The following is a 22,655-nucleotide window of genomic DNA, read 5'->3' on the forward strand; positions in this document are numbered from 1 at the left end:
GCTTGTTGCCAAGTTCCTCGAGGAAAAGAGCAGCTCGATGTGTCGGTTGACTCAATCAACACATTCGAATAAGATGTAAAACATCGCCTCAGGAGCAGCCTTTCAGTGCGTATATTATGAAAGCGAGTCATTGTAGCTATTTAGACGGAATGCTTAGAATGTAAGGACATCCTGTACAAGGTTCTTCGATAGGCTCGCCTTCAGTCTCTACTCCATCCAGGGTCACCACCCTTGTCCCGGATCTCTTTGCCTCGCCACATCAGAACACCCATAGTAAAAGGGAAGAAGAAGACGGTCAAAGCAGCGAAAAGAGCAAATGGAGAGGTAATTCCGAGCCGGGCGATCATCGGCTGTACAAAGAACGGACCCGTATAGGAGAAAATGTTGCGAATCAGATTGAAGACCAAATTCGCCTCTGCGCCCTGGCGAGGGTAGCATTCCAGGATATAAGTTTGACTAATCAGATCATTTCTCTTTGTCAGTGGAATTTGCGCCATGATAAATTAGTCAATAGGGTTATGATCATACATCACCGTTGTGCCAACCTCAATGCCGAATATGTAGATCGCTTGGCCAACCAGAGGCGTGATCCAGGCATGTCCGAATTGGAGCGATGTGCCAAACATGATTAGGCCGGCTGGTACTGCGACCAGTGATGGCCAGACGGCTTGGAGACGGTACTCAGGTCGCCATTCCCGACCATGCTTCATCTTATGCTTCGCAATGTAATCGAGTGAGGGTCCAGCATAAGCCTCACCGATTAACGCACCAATCAAGCCAGAGAATCCAGTCAGACCGACATCGAGCACGGAGAAGTTATACTGCTCCTCAAATACGAGTGGGATCTCGGCGGTGATACCCACATGCATCATGTAGGCTATACCGAACCAGAACGCCGAGAGTATTACCGCTGGGAACTTGAAGAGCACAAAAGGACGCGTGGCAATGAAAAAGAAGCTATGCTGCTTCTCCTCCCGGCGCTTGGGGATATGGATGCCGTATCGGGCCCAGAGTGTCGATTCGCCTGGTGTGGTCACAAATGACTGGTCCTGGGTGGTCGTGGAAGCAGAATCTGGACGTGCTTCGCGAATATAGATCGTTTCTGGGAGAAAGAATACCTGCATTATGAGGCCTACTCCCATAAAGATTAGGGGTATCCACTGTGACGCCGGCCAGCCTAGATTCTTATTCTCTATGATTGGCCCACCAATACTGTCAGGACACTCAAGTCAGCTACTGTTTTCCTTGCTATATGCGAGCAAAAAATGCGCTGAACGACACTTACATTGTCCCAAGGAACGGAGAGACTACAATAGCCAATGTCGATATACCTATATTCTTCCCTTTTTCATGGCGGAAGAACTAAAAAAATACGCCGTCAGCTTTTTTTAGGGGCTCTCTTCAAGGAGCAAAAAGCAAAAAGCTCTGTGGTCAGGAGGCACTTACCATATCTCCGATACTCGCGGGCCCCAGTGTCCAGAATGCCGAACCACCAGCCCCGAGAATGACCCGGCCGACGATGCAAGCCGCGTACGTCTTGGATGTCGCAACGACAATAGCCCCAACCATGGCGATAACGTTGCATATGAGCAGCACAGACCGGCGCCCTATAAAATGACTGAGCGGGCTCCAGAGCCAGGGAGCCACGCCATACAGGGCAACGGGCGTATTGCCCAGGTAAACAGCTGTCGACTTGGATACGTGCAGTGACTCGGCCAGGGGCACAGTCCCCGTAACTAAGGTGGTCACGGCGACGTAGCAGACGAGTGCCAGGTACGAAATGGTGAACATGGCAGCATGCTTGCGGAACCATGACCAGTTTAGCGGGTCGTTAGGGTCATTGGACGGCTGCGGCATCAGGATGATGCCGTCGCGCATCTTGAGGTTGGGCGCCACGGAAGCGTCCTCCTCATGCTCCGAGTTCTTCTCCATATCTTTAATCATGTTGATAGCTGATTAAGAGGAGATCAGCATGCTCCAGTCGGCATAATACAAGGCAGATTGGACAGAAAATCGAAAGGCCTACCTTTAGAAGTGATGGGTCGACTCATGGGGTATGACTTCTTCTTTCTTGCCCATATCTGTTGTTTACCGGACAAGAACCCGCTGGACCTAAGAACTGGCTTCAAAGTCCCTCGGATGTTAGGAATCTAGCCCAGTTATAGGGAAAAAACCATGCTGGGGGAGTCTAATTGACGAATGGACCTCTCCCCAATGATCGTCCGACGCGCGTGGTAGACACCCAAATTCATTCTAGTATCTCGTGCCGGCCCCAGTCGGATGTCTGCACCCAGGAGCGGCCAAGTCTCAGTATCGGATAGTCCTCCGATGCCCGTACCAGACCCCGGATTACTTGCGGAGAAGAGGGTCCCAAGGGCCACATTCTCGGAAAAACCCCCGCAACCTGCCATGGCAATTACTACGAGATGTGATGCACTAGGCACTATCTCCATTAAAAGTGGAATGCGGATTCGAGGGTGGTAAATGCTTAATCGGCTGCCGGAGTACTCGGCATGACGGATCGGTGCCTCCGACCAGAAATAAACCGCTCGAGCAATGATGGCGCGCATGTGGAGATCGGTGTACGCGCCGCTTTTACCGTTCCTTCGCCAACCTTGAAAAGAGACCAAGATAAAGAGGCAAGACATATGAAGGCATTGTTTGTAGGGCAATATCATCATTTTGTTTGACCAAGGAAACCCTACAAACTGGTCTATTTCTCTTGCAACCTGTTCGCGCAAATTGTTGCCGAACTCATTCACTTCTGTCTCTTGCCAATACTACAATGAGCTCACTCTCTGTGCCGGAGGCGTCCCTCGCGGCGATCCAAGACCAGAACACAAAGATCATCTCTGTTGCCAAACGCCCAACACCAGTTCCTGTCGGTACCCAAGTGCTCGTCAGATTACACTACTCAGGGGTCTGCGCAACAGACCTTCACCTGGCCCGCGGCAACATTCCCTACCTACAGCCTAAGGTCTCCGTAGGTGGTCATGAGGGCACAGGGGTAATCGCCAGCCTCGGCCCTCAGGTAGACACCGGGGAATGGCGTATTGGAGACCCGGTAGCGGTGCGGTGGGTGCATATTGTTTGCGGGAAGTGTGAAGTCTGCACGACTGGCTATGAGAATCTGTGTGCAAGTCGCAAACTAGCGGGCAAGGACATTGAGGGCACCTTTGCCGAGTACGCCATTGCAGACAGCTCATATATGGTCCGTCTCCCGGCTGGGGTGAGCGACGCTGACGCCGCACCGATCCTATGCGCCGGTGTCACAGTTTACAAGGCACTGAAAATCGCCAACCTACGCAAGGGCTCGTGGGTTGCTGTGTCTGGCGCTGGTGGTGGCTTGGGTCATCTAGCCATCCAATACGCACGCGCCATGGGGCTCAAAGTCGTGGCCCTGGACGCTAGGAAAAGGGATCTCTGCCTGAGTCTGGGTGCGGAGGTTTATATCGACGTATTAGAGACAAAGGACTGCGTGTCCGATGTCATTGAGGCCACGGCTGGCGGCGCTCATGGTGCACTCATCTGCGCCTCGTCTGCTCAGGCTTATGCCGATGCCATCAAATTTCTGAGGCGGGCTGGTACCCTCGTTTGTATCGGCTTGCCCGCGAAGTCTACATCGCTCCCCTTGGGACCTGAGGACTTCGTCGGCAGAGGTATCAAGGTTATGGGTACATCTACTGGAGATCGGCAGGACACACTCGAGGCCCTTGATTTTGTAGCCAATGGCCAAGTGAAGCCGCAGCTAATTGAAAAGAGATTGACGGATATTGAGGGCATCTTGAAGGAAATTGAGGATGGAACTGCGTTGGGCAAAGCTGTCGTCAAGATAGCCTGAGATTCCTGCTTGAACTATATCTCAAATTTACTATCAGACCACAAGAGGATCAAGATATAGCCTCAGATAAGTCTGGGTTTGTTGTTTAGAGTGATTGATAACCCTAACTGCTTTCATATCTAAACTTTATTAAAAGCCGATACTCACAGCGAATTCGTAACCATCTTACGGGCTAACGCTCAATGATCGACCCGAGGCCGATATCCAGATGATCTCTCTCCGTTTCACACAGTAGCAAGCCGACGGACCAAGGCCTGTATTTCTTCAGTTGTCTTCTCTTCAACTCCAACCAGCTCATTATCGTCCCGTTCCCAGGGGTGTGCAAGTGATTTGTTGGCAATACAATATTGAATTTGCACGCCAAAAGTCATCGGGGTAATATTTCCTGCACGCAGGTCTTCCATCGATTGGTCCAACAGAGGTTTCATCTCCTGGGATGTTAAGTTCCAATCCCCTTTGCCCAAAGCATCTCTCGCAATTTGCAAAAGCTGAGCCTGAGACAAGAACGCACTGTGAATGTACACCGGCCTATTGAGAGTTTCCTCGGCTCGGAGAAGAGCACCAGCAGTCGCCTTACCAGCGTCTTCGAGGGTTGTCCACGGAATCACATTCTCCCCGCTATCGAACATTGTGGCTGACTTTGTTTTCAGCTGGATACCAGCAAATCCAGTTGAAAGACACCAGTCGAGAAAAGCCCCACAGGCGATCAGGGTGAAGGTCATGCCCGATCTCTCTGCTTTCTCCTTTACAGCACGGTAAGACTCGCGTTTGCGCGCAAACACTGGCATTTCATGAACCCCCGGGAGATCTGGGTCGAGGCCGTAATCACTTGTAATACTGCGGGCATGTAAAATAGTCCATCAGTAGACTTTATAGGAATCAATTTGGGAATTTGGGGTGAAAGAGACTCACAAGCGATAGACGCCACTGGCAACTGCAGCATCTATTAGACGTAGCGGTGTCTCAACCTCATTTGTGGAAGTGTTATCAACAACCGCGTCTTGGTCTTCGATGGCTGCCGATAACGATTCGGTTGAGTCAAAGTCGACGACTCTAACCGTAACATCGACCGGAAATTCCCTAGGTGTACGACTCAACACAGTAACTTTGAATCCTTGACTGAGAAGCGCCGCAAGTGTGTGAGAACCTAGGCTGCCAGATGCCTAGTAAACGATCAGCTTGAGCACAACGATGAATTCGGAGGTCATTACCCCTGCAAGGGCTACTTTGGTGATCGTCTTCGTCATTTTGGTTTTAGCATCTCAGCTGCTTTTGCGCGACTCGATAGTCAGAGGACAACTTTTATATATCTGTCGGCCACTGAGGTCTCAATCTGGACATTTTCGGCCTTAAGTGATAAAGCCGACCTAGTATTTCCCGAATTCGGACATAACAAACAACCCTGTCTCGCGAGGGCCGAGCCGTGTCCGCAACCATCATAGACTGGGCGGCGATAACGTCAGTTATCAACGAAAATCCGTCGATTAGTAATGGCCAGAAGGGAAGGTGCTTCTTTCCACAATAGGTAGATGCAGGAGGCGGGTGTTGCAAAAAGGTTGAAGGGGGTCAGGCGTCGAAAGTGAGGTCATGGCCCTGAATGGAGCTTCTATTCTAGATGTAAATCGCCCGCGAATAACAAGTCGGGTGCAGATAATACGGCTGATGAGCTCATACCAATTAACAGTAAATTATAGGCTTGGTCCGTCACATAGGACCGTTGATCAAATAGGACAAGTAGCACGGACAAAGACCTACACGGCAATAACTAACATGAAAAAAGAAACAACTAGTCATTTGTCAGATATATCTCCTCAGATATCCTGTCGGCTCTTCCACTCCCCAGCGCATTTTCCATAAGTCACGAATTCAATGTGGTCACCCTGTGCTTTCAGCCACTGAATCGTTCGATCAATCATGCCAATAACATGTGCCATCCCACTGGTGTCCGGATGCAGGACAATGGGGAATAGGAAGCCCTCGCCAGTCTCCAGCGCTTCATTGTACAGAAACTCGAACCTGGCTTTCCAGTTATCCTCAATCTGGACGGGACTGACAAAGCCATGAGAGTTTGGCACGGCGGGCAAGAATTGCATTGGCGTCATGTCTTCCATGTACCAGTTACAAGGAAGCTCGACGAGGGTCTTGGACGTTGCCGGTTCCGGAGCTGGCAAGGGATACATCCAGGACGATGCAGAAACGCTGGCTGTGAAGTCGATTGGGGTGATTGCCGGCGCTTTGCGGAGGAAGTAGGCATTGGAGTCGTGATGGGTGAGAGAAGAGTCTTCGCGCTCGTTAGTCCGAATTACATTTTTGTTCTCGAACGAAATCACATTAGACCATACCATATAAGAATCCCAAGTTCTCGAGAACTTGAACGGTGTGTTCCCTCAATTGATATAGCGGTGCCCTCCATCCGCGCGGTCTCTGGCCTGTCAACTCTGTTGCCAGGAGGACGCACTTTTCGATGACCTCCCGTTCCTGCGTCTCGGTCATCTGCGAACTGCCCTCATGGGCGTATCCATGACAGCCAATCTCGGCACCTGAGTCGACGATTTTTTTAGTCTCCTCGGGGAACGACTCCATAGAGTGGCCTGGAATGAACCACGTCACTGACGAGGCAATGCCATGCTTCTGGAAGAGCCGCAGTAGACGAGGGACGCCAACTTGGGCGGCAAAGTAACCGCTGCTGTAGTCGGAAAGACCGTTGCTGGGCGATGCTCCGGTGCCGAGAAAGCCAGATACCGCATCAAAGTCGACGGACAGAAGGACCTGGGCGCGGCATTTCGGGGCGGTAGAAACCACTGGCGGCATCTTGTTGATCGAGTTAACAGGCTGAGAAGGATGAGCAGTTCGGATCGTCGTGGATGGGGCGCTATCGTTATTAACTTCCTCCTCACCCCATACCACACGGCCTTCCATGCCGCCATCGATAGACAGGACTTGTCCAGTGATGTGACCGGCCGCTCGGTGGCTCGTCAAGAAGGCCATGGCGCGGGCAACATCGCCTGGCTGTGCGATTTTGCGCAGGGGCACTGTTGCCTCGGCCTCTCTCCATCTCTCCTTGGGATCATCCAGTCGGCCTTCGATCAACGGCGTGCCAACCCAGCCCGGGGCGACGGCGTTGATCCGGGCCTTACTGTTTAGTCGGACAATCTCGTTCTTCACACCGCGGACGAGCCCATACTGAAGGCCAGCCTTGCCCGATGCGTATTCGGTATGTCCTGCCTGGCCGAACTTGCCAGTCTCCGAGCCCGTCACCACAATAGCCACATTCTCCAGCTCGGCTCCATTGGCCGCGGTTTGCGCCTCAGAGACCGCGAGAAGAAAGTGCTTGATTGTGAGGTACGTTCCCTGGATGTTGATCCGGTAGGTCTTTTCCCACATGTCCAGAGGGATCTCCCAGATGTTGCGCCAGGCGGACTCATCGGTGATTCCGGCATTGGCCACGAGGATGTTGATTGGTCCGAAATGCGAGACTGCCTGAGCGATGCATTCCTGGATCGACGTTTCGCACGAGGTGTCGCCCTGCACCGCGAAAAAGTTGGGGTTCGCTGGCGACGGAGGGGTAATCGGTCGGAGGTCGTGGGCGGTCACTTTGCAGTCTTGTCCTATCAACCGTGTAAGACAGAATTATGCCTATCAGATCAGTGAACCCTACCGAGAAACTCTTGTGCTGCCTCGGATCCAATGCCTCCTGCGGCCCCGGTGATGAAGACATGGTATCCTTCTAATCCCAGGAAGGACATCCTGGTGGACGGTGTTAAAGAGGGTGGGGTGGGGGTTCCTAACATTCAGTCCGCGGAGATGACTGACGTGAGCTCAACCGAGCAAGCTATCGCAAAATATTCATAGGCCGACCGCTTCTGCATTTCGTGGAATTTCCGTGAATGTTCTAATCCGGAAAGTCTCTGCGATGATCCACCACGTCGTTGCATAGCTTTGACGCCATCCCTCCATAGGAGAGAGAGAGAAAGAGATGATACAAGACAGCTGATCGAATGCAGCATCGTTATTCTATCTTTTACAACACTGAATTTACTATGCTCATGATTTCGAGTTATATAGGATTTATACTATTTTTCTCTTGATTTCGTCTCATCTCAACCTCATTCTTTGTCCACAAAGCCTTGCTTTGCTTTCCCCCATCAATGTTGGGAATCTGTCCCATGATACTTCCGCTAAAGGCCTCGCTGGCAAGGAAGACAATCCCTTGGCCACCGCGTCTTCTGGGACTGTCTGAGCAGTCGCAGTGGTTGCTTGAGCATCGAGCCACAGCTGCCTCGGATTTTGGCTGCATTCTTCTTGAAACACCGGCGTGTTACCGGGCTCCGGCGCAACTGCAACCTCGCGGCCTCCCTTGAACACTTGGCCGAGGGTCATCCGCACTCCGACTGCGAAGGAGCCCATACAGGACTGTCGAGTCGCGTAATCCGGATTCCCGCGCTCTCCAAACTGCCCAGACTCTGATCTCACGAGGATCAAGGGAACGTTCATGATATCCGGGGTGGCGAGTGATTTCATATTTCTCAGCTATGCCCGTGCAGTGAAAGAGGTCCCTTTGACGTTCATCTAGAAGCTTACTTTACCGATGTTAGCCGTTCTCACCCGAAAGTAGACCTTCGAGATATTCTCTAAAACTCATATTGGAGGCCTATTCTAGCGTCTTCGGTACAGCTCACTCCGCACATACACTTTCCCACTACCGCCACACACTCCTCGCTCGCCCTTTTCGTGACGAGCGGCATGTCGGTTCCTGGAGTCGAGGTGGAATATGCAGACTCTAATGAAAATACTTAGTTAAAATCTAACTCCGGATCTATTCTTTTTCAAACGGCATTCCACTCTCGATACCACCGTGCCGTCGCTTTGAGAACGAGTCCACTTGCAACTACATCTGAACACTGAGCCAGCGTGTTACTCTCGCGCTGAGCTTTGGTCGTATCGAACTGTATATCTCGTTCCACTCGATCCGTTCCAGATCCCCAACGACTCTTCCATAAATCCAGAAGTTTGATACTCGGATTAGTCTGCGGGTCTCGGTCACTCCTTTCCAGACGAGTGAGCCATTCGCTGACGGGTGATACATCGAATGTGAATCCCGCTTGGCGAAGGGTGGGTAGGAAGTCATTCGTCCAAGAGAAGGCACGTGGATGGAGTACGTTGAAGAATCGGGCTCCCCGCACTGGATTTCCGTCCGTGGTGGGATTCTCGAGGATTAATTCACAAATAGTGCGTGCGCACTCGTCGACTGGAAGCCATCTACACTGTTCTCCTTTCAGATCTGGGAGAAGGTGGATCGCGTCTACAGATCGTACCATGAGGGGGATTGCCTCGCTGGTGCTCCAGATGTGGGCTTGCGTGTCTGCGACAATCTGCCCGATTCGTGCGACTATCGTGTCCGCTCCTGCTTGCGTGGCTGCGTTGTTGATGATGTGTTCGGCACAGAGTTTAGACTGGCCATACCCGGTTGGTTGTGCATGTTGCAGTTGGCTGATGAGGGATTCGGGGATAGTCGCCGGAGCTGGCGAGGAAAGAGCGGACGAGATGGATGAGCAGAAGAGCACCCTTGCTGGCGGTGCACAGACCTGAAGAGAGAGGTTGAGAAGCTGTTGAAGCGACGAAAGTTGGGGATTGAAGCTCTCCAGCGTCAAGTTGAAATCCACGGGCCAGGCCGCATGGATAATTTCTGTAGTTGATCGCAGAATCTCCTGGTGTTTCTCCAGTGTTTCACCGAAGTTCGTATGACTGAGGTCTCCAGGTAGAGCGATTACCTTTGAAAACGCGTCTAGTGTGACATCGATTTCACGTCTACGAAGGGATTCCAAAATGCGATTCCTTGCAACCTCAGAGCTTGGATCAGAGTCGCTGTTCGCAACGCGGACTAAGCAGATGATTCTCTTGGTCGATGCAGAATCAAGGAGAGTCTTCAAAATGTGACAACCTAATGAGCCTGTGGCGCCAGTGAGGAGGACTGTTCTGCCGTCTGGTATGGAAAGTTGAGTTCGTGGTGACATGACTGGGGCTGTTGGGCTGAAGTTCGAGTACCTGACGATCAACTCTGACATCAAATCGAGATCCGCGAAGTCACCGAGATCTTGGACATCTTTGATATACTTGGCAACCCTTGCTATTGTCATATTGCGATATATCGTGTCAGCACCGAGCCTCTTGCGCCTTTCCGGCGATTCTATGTAGAATCGCTTCCGGATTGTGGCCGACAATTGAACAGCTTTCAGGCTGTCCATGCCAGCGTTGAACAAATCACCATTGACATCTTCAATATCCAGACCCATGTCTTCCCTGCAGATGGCGAGAAGTTCTGTCTCCAAATTGGGCAGATCTGGCGTCTCGACCCCACACGTGTCTTGCTCAATTCTCTCATACATGTCGTTAATATCCTTTTCGAAGGCCAGATAGACCTTAGCGCGAATTATGGTCCCTTTGTCAGTCTGTGGGTATGGTACTCCAGCCGCGACCGGGAGAATTGCTTGCTTGCTGATCTGGGAAAACTCTTCGGCCCGTGAATTTGCATCTTCCACGAAGGGCCAAATGTTGTCGATGAATTCGGCATCTGTCAGATTTTGGGCGCTAGGACCCTTGAAAACCAACAATCCTGGAAAGTCTTGCTGGATCCCAAAGACAACTGCTTCGGTAACCAACGGATGATCTCTGATGCGGCCCTCAATAGGAAGAGGAAGCACCTTCTCCCCGTTCACGAGGGTGATTCGATCATCCATTCGACCGACATGTTTCCAAGCTTCCGGGATTGTAGGATGCGGAGAGAAGAGATCGCGTGAATGGAAAGAATTCGGTGGATGGTCTGAATTAGATACGACTTTTGATCTGAGGCCGTCCAAGATAACTAGCTCGTGAAGCTGATCGGCGACGGGCTTCATGTAAACGTAAGGCTTTACGTTGGAATAGAATCGTAGGTAGTTCCAAGTAGTATCCCCTCTGGGGCGTCTCGACGTCGCTACTTGGCCACATTCGGTGGCGCCAAACGTAACAATCAGATGGACGCCGCTGGTAACCAGTCGATCTCCCAGTTCATCAGGGCAGGAGCTTCCTGCTACAATCACACTGCCACATTGTGCTAAAGCGTCAATGCCGTCCTGCGTCTCTGCAAGGAGCTTCAATGCATAGGGGACTCCGAAGAAAGCCTCTGGGCGGACATTTTCTAATGCCTCCAGGAGGTAATTCGACGCCAATGGCAGATTATGGTCGTACATATAGAGAAGACCTCCCTTGGAGATTGTGCGAAACACCGTGGCGAAACCAAACGTGTGATACAGTGGCGCAGTGAGAAAAGACCGTGAACTATTGCCATTCTCAAAATTCTCCAGACATGCTCGATGCGTTTGGAATATAGGTTTGTTCAAGCCTGTTGAACCCGAGCTATGCATGATGAAGGCTGTGCGGTCGGCAGCGCCGGCGATTTTTTCGTTCTCCCAATCAATTCCAGTCGTCAAGCCGGTATCGAACACATCCCTTTCCGGGGTCCGAAGGGCCTGGACGGCCCGGTGCTTTTGGATGCGTTCTGCAGCTGCCTCGAAATCTCGCATGTACACGAGAGTACTGCAGTTGGTGCGGTCCAGCAAGGAGACAGCTGCCTCCGTTGCGAGGCGTGGGGACAGCAGGAGCACCGCATAGCCTAACCTACTCAGTCCCAATAAGGAGACGAAGTATTCGAGGGTTGATTTCCCCAGGATAGCAACCACCCTGACTTCGTTTCGATCGTGCCACTATGAGTTGATACCCTCAGCTAAGGAGACCTCCAAAAGGAGGAGCAAGCAGAGATATTACTAACCACTGGCTGTAATTGACATTGAAGATAGGCTGCGGCGACCCCCTCCGCCAGTCCGTCGAGGTCTCTCGCTCGGAAGAATTCATATTCATCGTTCGATCCGGTACGGCCGGAAGTCGGAAATGCAATGATGGGGGGTGCATCTCGGCCTCCCTCGTCAGTAAGCCTCCTGATCAAATCATCGACGGTATTTAAGCGACCGAAGTGACTGTCGTGAAACCCCATTTTGGTTTTCTGGTTTCCTTCTCCCAATAAGCGGGTTAAGTTGTAGAATAAACCCCCGACAAAGTCCTCTCCAGGGAAGGGAGAAAGATCAACCAAATTGTGCACTTCATTCACCGAGTGACTAAAGCCGGAAGAGTTGCCTTTCACAACTTAGTTCGAATACCAGCCCGAGATCCGCCGACTCACTCTGAGACTCTGAAGAACGTGTTTAGTAGTTGACTGGCTAGCTGCAACTGCACACTTCATATGGAGTAGAGAGAAAGCGCCTAGATAGGAATAAACTGCAAGGATTTGGTTTGGATTGAGATTTATTTTCTCTTCATCCTGCAAGTAGTCGGTTAGAGCCTAGGCTGAGGAGGAGGACATGACTCGCCCCCAAGTCGGGCGCGGGGTTCGACTTGCCGGCGAGTATCTGTTCTTCAAAGTACTCCGGAAGTACCGTAACTACGGAAATTCACACCAAAAGTTTTTGCGCACCTGAAGTCAACGCCATCCCTTTTAATAGGCTTGTGGTCATTTTCCTTGTATTGTCCTTCCTTCTCTATACTCATTCCCTCTTTCTAGTCTAATGAGCTCCTCAATATGCCTTGGTGGGCGTTCAATCCACTCCTAGGCGCTCTTGGGGTAGTTCTTGCCACGCTTGATGCCATGCCAAATTGCATCTGCCCGGTTTTTGGGTGCACCCTTCTCTGTAGTACATTATTTTATCCACGGTCAACAAGGCTAAATTGCATTTTAATCAGGGAATCTCTAGGTCAAAAGGCGTTGAACCATTACAATGTCATAGACTCGCTGCTAGAATTGATGATTACAAGTAGGGGCTTTATCCTCTTAAACCATTTTTTTAGGCATTTTGGTGATTCTTAGTCTGTAGAAGTTGTAGAAGCAAAAAGGGGTAGTTGGGAGGGGGGGCGTGAAAAGCTAGGGTCGAAAACCAGGAGAAAACAAAGCTAGCAAATTATTAGTTACACTTTGATCCACATGCGTGAGAACTCTTGGCATGGGCCTCCGTACTCCGTACTTTGATACAGGCTGAGCGATCGATATGCGTTGACGTGTATTCTGGACCGGAAGTTATATTCAATCCAGTATCTAGCGTATTCATAATCGTTATTCTAAAATATGAGCTGTAGATCAAGAGCTCGCGGATCGGAACAAAAAAAAAAAGAGTCCTCAAGTTCCACCGATCCATCGTCATTTATGCTCCTGAGTTTTGAGATCTGTGAGTTCGATCTGTTGGTGAACTTCGGTGACCACTCCGATCGCATTCCGAGATATGTCGCTCCGCTCGTCGCTAGGGATGCTGTTTACTTCCTCGCCAGGCGCCACCACCGTACGAATTATCCTCTCCTGCGACTGGCTCCGTTCCGGCCAGGTCCCACTAGACAGCACATCGAGCTCATCCCGTCCGTTCTTTAATCCACCGCCGCCCATGGATCGGTAACTCTTGCTTCCGTTCCCGTACTGGGTAAATTGGCTCGAATATTGTGCGTAGCCAACGGTTCTCCCCCGTATCCGCTGCCAGATAGGCATCAGACTGGGTAGACATGCGACAACTACACCCACACTTCCCTCGATTGACGTCCATAACCCGGCGTATGTGTTGGAATAGGTGATGTCGTTGTCATTGATCAGTGGCAGGGTGCTAATGCGATAGAGCGCAATTGCGCAGACAAATCCACCCAGCAGAAACACTCCAGAGATGGAGATTTTTTTGCTCCGTGAGATCTGCAGCCGCCACACAAGTGGCATCGGGAGGAAGAGTATGACGATGTCCGTGAAGGTGTTGGTGCATGCAAGGGCAATGTAGAAGCTGACATTGTCCACACAATGGCCCCCTGGAATTTCCCGTTCCCAGAAGAACTTTAGGGGTGTGCATTGGAAAATGGCAGCTATCTGGAAGGTTATGTACCAAATTCCTAGGAATATCAACAGACCATTGCAGGCCTGCTTCATTCGAGTCAACGGGAAGATTCTCTTGTAAAACAGCAAGATTGAAACCTGGATCGTTGGACAAATTCATTAGCAAAGGGATAGAAGCGAACATTTGTTCACGATCTTTCTCACCTTGATCATAGGCAATGTGGTATTCCAAAAGATCTGTAGGACATAAAGAACCTTTTCGTAATGGGATCTCTGTGAGCAAGTGACTAGTAAAGTGATTGAAATCATGAAAGCTCACAAGCATGTATCTGAGTGCCTTCTTCTCTCCAATCTCCGATGCATGTCTTCCCAGCCCAAAGTAGACGCCGACATATTCACAGACGCAATTTCCGTATGATAAGAGCTAGAACACGTTCCCTGGTCATTCGAGGTTCTGTATGATTGAATGGAATTTCACTCACCAACGATGCCACGATGCAAAAATCATCCACGTACAGCCTCCCTCCACTGCTCTGCCGGGCGTAGAGTCTCAACCCCACAGCGAGAGTCGAGATTGCGACCAAGAAACTCGTCACAATAATGATGGACCACTGCCGAGAATTGTATGGCAGTCCCCCGATGTAATAGTATGTCATGATGGTCCTGTGCCGACACGGTTACTGCCAGAAGGCAGGCAAAAGTCTGCCAGGAAGACTTATAGTATACCCCTTCCTCTCTGGTGCAGTTTACCATGTCAAAGGACGGGTGAGGGCGTTGGATGAGAACCAATCAAGTTATGTAGCTAGTGGTTGGCTAGAATGCAACCTGGGGCCAGAAGGGCCACGCGTTCAATATACATGACAAATTTCTCGTCAATCCTATCCGAATCAGCTCGGGCTAACGCTGATCTATCTTGTTTGCGAAGGAACTGATCATCAGGAGTTGAATCCCGGTCATTTCACCGTCGCAGCAAAAATCTTTCTCTTAAAATCGAGGTCCGCATTGATCAAATATACCATTGGGTGCTTGACCTTCTGCGGTAGTTTTGTTCGGAGTTCACGACCTACCTCTGCACTTCGCTCCTTGATTTCGATTCCTCACCATGTCAAAAAATCAGGCAGAGCTGGAGGTTGTGGATAGCAAATCACCTGTGGGGTCTGAGACTGATCCCAAACATCGAGGCAATATCGTTCTTGTCCCTCAACCCTCAGACGATCCCAATGACCCTTTGGTGAGTCCTTGCATACTCATCATTGCTGAAGACTAGATCGCCTCCTACTTACACAAGTGCAAGAACTGGTCGCAACTTAAGAAATATTCCATTCTGGGAATCCTCTGTCTGACAGCATTCTCGGGGTTGGCTTCGTCTTTGGCAAATCAATTAGGGCTTGAAGCCCAGGCGACGCTGTACGACAAGACGCTTACTGAGCTTTCGTATACGGTATGTCTCTCAATCTTGCTTTCTGCAGTGGCTGTATCTTGTATATTGTTTTTCCTTGATAATGTACTGATACCATCTACATAGATCTCTGCAGCAGTCGCAGGTATCGCTGCCGGGCCTCTTTTCATTGTCCCTTTGGCCCATATATTTGGTCGTGCCTCCATTATACTTTGGACTTTGATAGGATGCATTTGCTGTGGGATTTGGTCCGCCCGAATGACAGGACCAGATGACTATGTGTCATTTATTCTATCACGTCTCTTCGGTGGGATCTTTGGATCTATCCCTTCCATCCTGGGACCCCAGATGCTTATGGATCTTTTCTTCCTTCATGAGCGAGGAAGGGTCTTCACAACGTTTCATATGTGCTTTCTCATGGGTACCGTTGCAGGCCCAACTTTCGGCGGCTTTGTCGTTCAGCATGTTGCGTGGCCGTTCGAATTTTGGTGGACAGTTGCACTGCAATGTGCTGTTGCTCTTCTCGGTAAGTAGCTCACGATTATTGTGCGATTTCTTCTGTTCTGATGAATTTCTGCCAGTGTTCTTCTTCCTGCCTGAAATCGGTTTCACTCGAGATGGAGGCAGGGTCTACCCAAAACAACCGGATGGTTACGTTGCGAACAGAATCGCTACTTTCTTTCCTGGCACACGAGTTGCTCATCGTGATGGGCTTCAGGAAGCCGTGAGTATAAACATCTGTACCTTGAGCCCACCCAATCCTCTGACTGAATTCTCCATAGCCTCGATCAGCAATTGCGCAGTTGCTTATCGGTGCTTCGCCGGTGGGCCTGCTGGCGGGGACATACACATTTGGATTCTTCGGTTGGTTCGTCAGCGTCAATACGCTACTTACTGTCTTCCTCCAAGAACCAACAGAAGTTGGCGGGTATGGATTCACACCGCAACAGAATGCTGGATGTAAGGAACCCTCTCCATACCCGTGATCGACCGACCTAATCTTGTATTTGTGTCAACAGTCTCCTTCGCTCTATGGCTGGGTGTGATCGTCGCTCAAATCTGGGGATGCATGTTCAACGATCGGATCCCCTTGATATGCGCAAGACGAGCTGGTGGAACATGGAAGCCTGAGTACCGTCTCCACTCCCTATGGATTCCTTCAGTGTTTTTCATGCCTATTGGTCTGGGCATTTTCGGCTCTGCCCTCCAGTACCATCTCCATTACATGGTTCTCGCCCTAGGCAGCTTCCTCATCACGATTGCCGCATTCTGCAGCATACCCGTCGCAGTCAACTACCTGATTGAGTGCTTCAGGGATCATCCCACTGAGGTTGCGTGTATTATGGGCACATATCGACTCACCCTCGGACTGATTGTGCCGTTTTTTGTAGATCAATGGATCGCCAGAGTAGGAGGACCTGGCTGGGTTTTCGGAATGATGGCATTCTTCTCTCTTTTTGCATTTTTCTTGGTGATCATTTTGATGTTCTTTGGACATTCTCTTCGCCAGATCCACCTGGGCAGCCTCTCGAAAGACGAAGAAGGAATGAAGGTTACAGACCAGGATTCTGATTGAGTGGCGATGGTTCTATAGGTTAGACCGAGCTTACTTCACTATCGATTAACACTATGGCTTAATTAGCCAGACATGCCCACATCCCTGCACACACTCTTGTAAGATCGGGGCTCCTTATGGAAGTGGATTCTACAATGTCCGGCCAAGGGAATTGTGCTCGTGGTATCGCAGTTCTGACCGATCTTCAGATTGTTGTCTCAGTACTAGCGGACACTGGGACCACACAACTCTACGTTCCATGGACAACATCCGAGCGTCTCCAGTAGCAACCTCCTCCCTACAATATATGGATGTAGAGACTACCATTGCATTACTCACCTCAACTGAACTTTAATTAGCCTTGCTTCTACGCAATTGGCCCCCGGGTAAAGCGTACCTAGTCTCTGACGGCCCCGCCCAAGCTTTCCGGCATTCTACACCCCGCACATAGGCAATAATTGTTACGACCGGTAAATAATGGAACCTACTCACACTCTCCCCATTAACCTAGTTAACAACATAGTGAGTTAGTTTAACCATCGGCATGCCCTTTTGCTAACTAATTCGGGCGAATGGAGATTCGGGTCAGGTGACACATGGTTCTGCAGAACGAGCTTGTGGATCGCCGTCAATGCGCTCCCCAATCCCAATCATGGAATCGGGTCGAAACATTCCACGATGGCGGGGAGTTAAGTATACTGAACCCCTCTTTTCCATTTGTCAGCGCTTACTCGGATCCCGACCTGAATAAGCCTGAATAATCCTCCCCATCCCGAAATTCTCCACTTATGATGTAAACAAGTACTTAAGCAGACCACCCCCCAGTCCTTGTCGGTTAGTTAACCAATTCTTTGTCTATCAATCATTACACCCAATCAATCACTCATCATGTCTCTCAAACCCATCACACTCTGGGGCCACACCACCGGGCCCAATCCCTGGAAGGTCGCGATGATCATGGAAGAGCTCAACGTTCCCTATGAGCTCAAGCTCGTCGATTTCGCCGACATGAAGAAAGCACCCTTCGAGGCCATCAACCCCAATGGACGCGTTCCAGCCATCGAGGACCCCAACACGGGCATCTCCATCTGGGAATCAGGCGCCATCATCGAGTACCTCGTGGAAACATACGACAAGCAACACAACATCAGCTTCGCTGCAGGCTCAAAGGAGTACTACGAAACCAAGCAGTGGATGTACTACCAAATGTCCGGCCAGGGACCATACTTTGGGCAGGCTGTGTGGTTCACGCGCTTCCACGCCGACAAAGTCCCCAGTGCGATCGAGCGCTATGTCAATGAGATCCGTCGTGTTTCGGGCGTGCTCAATGGCGTTCTCGAAAACAAGGAGTACCTCGTCGGCGGCAAGTACAGCTTTGCCGACGCCGCGTTTGTGCCGTGGTTCGGGGTGTTGCCGCTCTGGGCGGACAAGATCAACCTGGAGACGGAGTTCCCGCATGTCAATGCCTGGTTGAACCGTATCAAGGCTCGGCCAGCTATTGCCAAGGTCTTAGATGATAAGGCCAAGGCCATGGCTGCGGAAAAATAAAGGAATCAAATGGCAGGTGCAAATTTTAGTCAGAGGACATAATTCTGAAATAACCTCTCTCCACGTCTTGCCAAGCCCTCCAATAATAGCCATTAACTAATCTTTGTGATCCACATGACTGTCCGTAGATTATACTGCGGCCATGAAGTAGTCTTATCTGGCTGAATGTAGTTCTAGACTAGTTTCTTAAGAACATACCTTTGAGTGCGTGAAGGTACGAACGGACTGAGACCGCATGGCGTTGCTCTGTTTCCTCACAATTGCATTAATGCAAAATTAAAACCTTGATCATTTTTGAACGACCTTGGATTAATACCGAATGTTTTATGATCAAATTATCATTATGACCTGGATTCAGCCGCGCTCTACCAATTGATGTACAGCGATATTCGAAATCAGATATACCACCATATACCCTCTCACATTGATTCCCAACCCCTAACCCGAAACAAGCTAGCCTAAACGTGGCATGGTCGTAGATCCTCTACTCCTGAGAAGAGCAGAAAATTGAGCCTTGTATTTTACGTGATAATGGCGAGGCCTTGAATGATGTATTTTACACGAAACTGATATATACACATGCTACCTCCCTTGCAGATCCTTATAGTGGTGTTGCTAAAGTCTGAAACCCTCCAAGGTACCTTTCTTTACCGCCTTTTACCGCTTCCTTATAAGGAAAATACCGCCCATTAGTAATAATTTTTGAGTGGTGCGGACGCTAATTGGCAGCAGAGTATTAGCGCGGTACTTGGGAGAGTCAGACTTCAGCACTGCCACTGTACCTACTATCTAATTTCCTGGCCAACCGGCTTCTTCGCCCATTATGTACTCTACTCTAGAGCCAGTCTTTCACCACGTCTCAAACGCCTTAAACTTTGCAAAACCTGAATGCAGCAAGGCTACTTAGCCAGCTCATTTACCGTCAAGCGAATATTTTTGAAATGCTGCTTCGCTTACCAAATGAACTACTGCAGTGTATCGCAGAGAACCTGGAAGTAGCGGAACAAATAAACGCTTTGGCTCGAACAAATGCCAGGCTTTACAGTTGCCTAAATCCTTATCTTTATCGTTACGATGCCCAACACCGTGGAAGTTCGGCATTATTGTGGGCTGCAGAACATGGGCAAGAGGCAACGGCTCAGAAATCGCTAGAAGAAGGGGGTCATGTTCAATCTCTATCTGTGTCGAATCAGACGCCGGTGACGCTAGCGGCGGCAAACGGGCATGAGGCAGTAGTCAAGCTGCTACTCGCCGTACAGGGCATCGACCCCGACTGCAAGGATTATGACGAAATGACACCGCTGTCGTGGGCAGCAAAGAACGGACACGAGGCGGTGGTCCGGCTGCTACTCACAACGAAGGGCGTCAATCCAGACTCTAAGGATTCTTACGGACAAACACCGCTGTCGTTGGCGGCAGCAGATGGGCATGAGGCAGTAGTCAAATTCTTGCTCGCCGCGGATGACGTTAACCCGGATTCTAAAGATTCTGCGGGGGGGACTCCCCTATCGTGGGCGGTAGCCAGGACTGGATGTGAGACAGTGGTCGAACTGCTACTCGCCACTGAGAGAGTCAACCCTGATTCCCAAGATAAAAACGGCCGGACTCCCCTATCGTGGGCAGCAGAGTGGGGATATGAGATAGCGGCCAAGTTGCTACTCGCCACAGAGGGCGTCAGCCCGGACTCTAAGGATTATTATGGACGAACTCCCCTATCGTGGGCTGCGGGAGGGAACGGATGTGAGACAGTGGTTGAGCTGCTACTCGCCACTAAGGGAGTCAACTATGATTCCCAAGATAAAAACGGACGGACTCCCCTATCGTGGGCTGCGGGGGGTGGGAGTGAGACAGTGGTCAGGCTACTGCTCGGCACCGAGGGAGTCGACCCAGACTCTAAGGATTCTGATGGAAGGACGCCGAAAATGATGGTAACGACATGGAACAGACATCTGGTAGTGAAGCTGCTGCTTGCCGCTGAGGGCGTCGACCCAGACGCCAAGGATTCCACCGGACGGACTCCCCTGTCGTGGGCGGCAGGATGTGGGAATGAGACAGTGGTCAAGCTACTACTCGCCACTGAGGGAGTCGACCCAGACGCTAAGGATTCTGGCGGACAGACGCCGTTAATGATGGCAGCAGGGCGTGGATATGAGGCTGTGGTCAAGCTGCTTCTCGCCATGGAAGACGTCAATCAACACTGCAAGGATGTTTACGGGCGGACGCCGCTGTCTTTGGCAACAGAGATTAGACAAGAGGCAGTGATCAGGTTACTACAATGAGGGCTGGCCACATACATTGTTACTCCTATAGCGAACAAACATTGCAGAAGGGAGCAGGAATCATGGAAACGAGGAAACTGTCATATGGAGTGTAACATTTCAACTCGATAGTTTATTTGGTCTACACAAAAATGGCACACGCCTAGACTTGTCGTATAAATCGGTAATTTCAACGGACAAAGCCGTAGGGCGTGGTCCCATGCTCTAAGCGGGAATAATGCCGGTTATGGCTGACTGGGCGAGCGCCCTTTTGACTGTGGAGCCTGAACACGTCATTGAACTACACAGGACACATTCACACACGTGGTAGACACTCAATGCTACTCGGAGTTATTTGCTCAAATAAAGTGGCGCTTCAAATCAGATTTTTCATTGTCTTAACTGTGGTATGGGCAGCTAATGGCCGCTTCGGACTAACATCGGAGTAAAAAAATAAATGGTCGCGGCTCGGAGTGAATTTCGGAGTTCCACTGGGAGCAGCAAGAAGTTTCAACGCGCCCATGTGCGGTCCAAAAACCTGGAAAATTGTTATTGCTGTATCACCTCTCGCTTTCTATATCTGGTGCCCTGCGATAGTTGACGGACGTGAGCTTTGGTGCCTCCCAGGCCCCAATAATTGTTGTTCCCAAGGTTTCCACTAGTAGCTGCCTCGTATACACTTTGAGTCATCCCAAGCCACAACGTAATTAACTAATCATCCGGCTCTTTGAAATAATTTTGGTTGTCTGCTTCGAAATAACTGCCACAATTCTGTGGAATAAGCAGTTTTGTGTCAAATAATCGATGCCGCTATTAGCCGCGAACACGTCTCGCCACATACTACAAGGTCTCCATTTTGATCCGAGCAGAGACCCTTTTTTGCCCTGTCTTCGATTTTTTTTTTTTTTAGAGTCGGCAAGTGGGACCATCCGGAACTCAAGATGGAGGCAGTCCAATTTCTTTGGAATGGCCTCTAAATATCCAGTAGGTACGATGTACAGGCAGCTTTGTGAAACGTAAACACCCAATTTGTACATCAGCAATGAGCCACTCAAACTTTCAACCGCCTGTAGTCAATAATGATGATTATGCTATTGAGAAGAGTCCAGACCTGGTCGACTTAGGAACCCGCCTGGCGGGATCCCGAGTGGGCTAGCCCTGCTGCTCACGATGATCCACACGCCCTTGAGAGAGGCTGATTGGAGAGAAAGCCACACCGATGCGAACTCCGAACCCGAAGTGGATCCCCAGATGAACAACCATGGCGATCGAGGATGAGGCGTTATGACACTTCTCACTGTCGTCACTTCTAGATTCAACCATTCGAGTCATGGATTGATGAGCAGTGGGTCTAATTTCTTGTCGGAGTTGATGAACGGAGTTAGAAAAAAAGAGGTAATAACCAAGTATAAGACCGCAGGATTCCTTCCCTTCCCATCAACACAGAACAACATTCCTCATTCTTCAAACCAAAACCGAAGACTTTACAAACCCTCAGACAAACCCATATTCTTGGATCCAAGAACAATCTACCCATGGCCTACGCTCTGTTCATAAGACCACCCATCGACAGAACCGAAGTGGTTACCTTCTCCGACCTCGTCTCATCCGTCGTCATGTCCTTCTCCAGCCTCAGACAATCCGTCAACAACTCCGAGCTGAGCACCATCATGAGGCCTCGCTCGTCCAAGAGCTCCTCCCGTAGGAGCTCTTCCTCGAAGAGGACATTGGATAAAGACGCGACCTCTACGCATTCCACGGTCTCTGCCGCGACAACACTCCAGGGCAACGAGGTCCATTCCTCCAAAAAGAAGTGGTTCTCCTTGCACACTTCCTCCAAATCAAACAAGGACAAGGTCTATGCCAAGAACGCGACGCACAACGAGGCTGCTGCAAACTACTTTAGCTTGCGCTAGCTTGCGACAAAACATCCCTTTGTGGCACGGCCACTGATTCTCTGCTTGATACCATCGCGTTCGGTATTTTCTCTCTACGAAGAAACGACCCTTGAATAAAACCCTAATGCCGCCCTTATCTATACTCCGCGTCGGCAATGCAATCCAACTTTAATATATGGGATACTGGTGATTTGATATTTACAACTATGTTGGCGCATGTTCAAAGCTTTTCCTTTTCTTTTTGTCCAAGTGAATCATATACAG

The 22,655-nt window shown here is 50.2% G+C and overlaps 8 protein-coding genes across 8 annotated transcripts; 3 read left to right on the forward strand and 5 right to left on the reverse strand.

Moving 5' to 3' along the window:
* Positions 1-200: 200 nt before the first annotated feature.
* PFLUO_LOCUS6436 (uncharacterized protein) lies at positions 201-2,051 on the reverse strand (the record flags this gene model as incomplete). Its single annotated transcript, XM_073783981.1, has 4 exons — positions 201-456; positions 529-1,118; positions 1,447-1,952; positions 2,027-2,051. The coding sequence occupies 4 exons, from the start codon at positions 2,049-2,051 to the stop codon at positions 201-203; spliced, it is 1,377 nt and encodes a 458-aa protein (XP_073640482.1).
* A 734-nt stretch (positions 2,052-2,785) lies between these two features.
* Positions 2,786-3,841, forward strand: PFLUO_LOCUS6437 (putative secondary metabolism biosynthetic enzyme; the record flags this gene model as incomplete). The annotated part of the gene is made up of 1 exon (XM_073783982.1): positions 2,786-3,841. The coding sequence occupies one exon, from the start codon at positions 2,786-2,788 to the stop codon at positions 3,839-3,841; it is 1,056 nt and encodes a 351-aa protein (XP_073640483.1).
* Positions 3,842-4,065: 224 nt separating this feature from the next.
* On the reverse strand, positions 4,066-5,088 carry PFLUO_LOCUS6438 (uncharacterized protein; the record flags this gene model as incomplete). Its single annotated transcript, XM_073783983.1, has 3 exons — positions 4,066-4,678; positions 4,754-5,004; positions 5,053-5,088. 3 exons carry the CDS (start codon positions 5,086-5,088, stop codon positions 4,066-4,068), a joined length of 900 nt encoding a protein of 299 aa, XP_073640484.1.
* A 564-nt stretch (positions 5,089-5,652) lies between these two features.
* On the reverse strand, positions 5,653-7,587 carry PFLUO_LOCUS6439 (uncharacterized protein; the record flags this gene model as incomplete). Its single annotated transcript, XM_073783984.1, has 3 exons — positions 5,653-6,122; positions 6,184-7,449; positions 7,500-7,587. The coding sequence occupies 3 exons, from the start codon at positions 7,585-7,587 to the stop codon at positions 5,653-5,655; spliced, it is 1,824 nt and encodes a 607-aa protein (XP_073640485.1).
* Positions 7,588-9,061: 1,474 nt separating this feature from the next.
* On the reverse strand, positions 9,062-11,870 carry PFLUO_LOCUS6440 (putative NRPS-like protein biosynthetic cluster; the record flags this gene model as incomplete). The annotated part of the gene is made up of 3 exons (XM_073783985.1): positions 9,062-9,100; positions 9,157-11,583; positions 11,649-11,870. 3 exons carry the CDS (start codon positions 11,868-11,870, stop codon positions 9,062-9,064), a joined length of 2,688 nt encoding a protein of 895 aa, XP_073640486.1.
* Positions 11,871-13,064: 1,194 nt separating this feature from the next.
* Positions 13,065-13,622, reverse strand: PFLUO_LOCUS6441 (uncharacterized protein; the record flags this gene model as incomplete). Its single annotated transcript, XM_073783986.1, has 1 exon — positions 13,065-13,622. The coding sequence occupies one exon, from the start codon at positions 13,620-13,622 to the stop codon at positions 13,065-13,067; it is 558 nt and encodes a 185-aa protein (XP_073640487.1).
* Positions 13,623-17,575: 3,953 nt separating this feature from the next.
* On the forward strand, positions 17,576-18,235 carry PFLUO_LOCUS6442 (uncharacterized protein; the record flags this gene model as incomplete). Its single annotated transcript, XM_073783987.1, has 1 exon — positions 17,576-18,235. The coding sequence occupies one exon, from the start codon at positions 17,576-17,578 to the stop codon at positions 18,233-18,235; it is 660 nt and encodes a 219-aa protein (XP_073640488.1).
* A 3,874-nt stretch (positions 18,236-22,109) lies between these two features.
* PFLUO_LOCUS6443 (uncharacterized protein) lies at positions 22,110-22,409 on the forward strand (the record flags this gene model as incomplete). Its single annotated transcript, XM_073783989.1, has 1 exon — positions 22,110-22,409. The coding sequence occupies one exon, from the start codon at positions 22,110-22,112 to the stop codon at positions 22,407-22,409; it is 300 nt and encodes a 99-aa protein (XP_073640489.1).
* Positions 22,410-22,655: the final 246 nt, after the last annotated feature.

This window comes from Penicillium psychrofluorescens, assembly GCF_964197705.1.
Source record: "Penicillium psychrofluorescens genome assembly, chromosome: 4".
NCBI lineage: Eukaryota > Fungi > Ascomycota > Eurotiomycetes > Eurotiales > Aspergillaceae > Penicillium > Penicillium psychrofluorescens.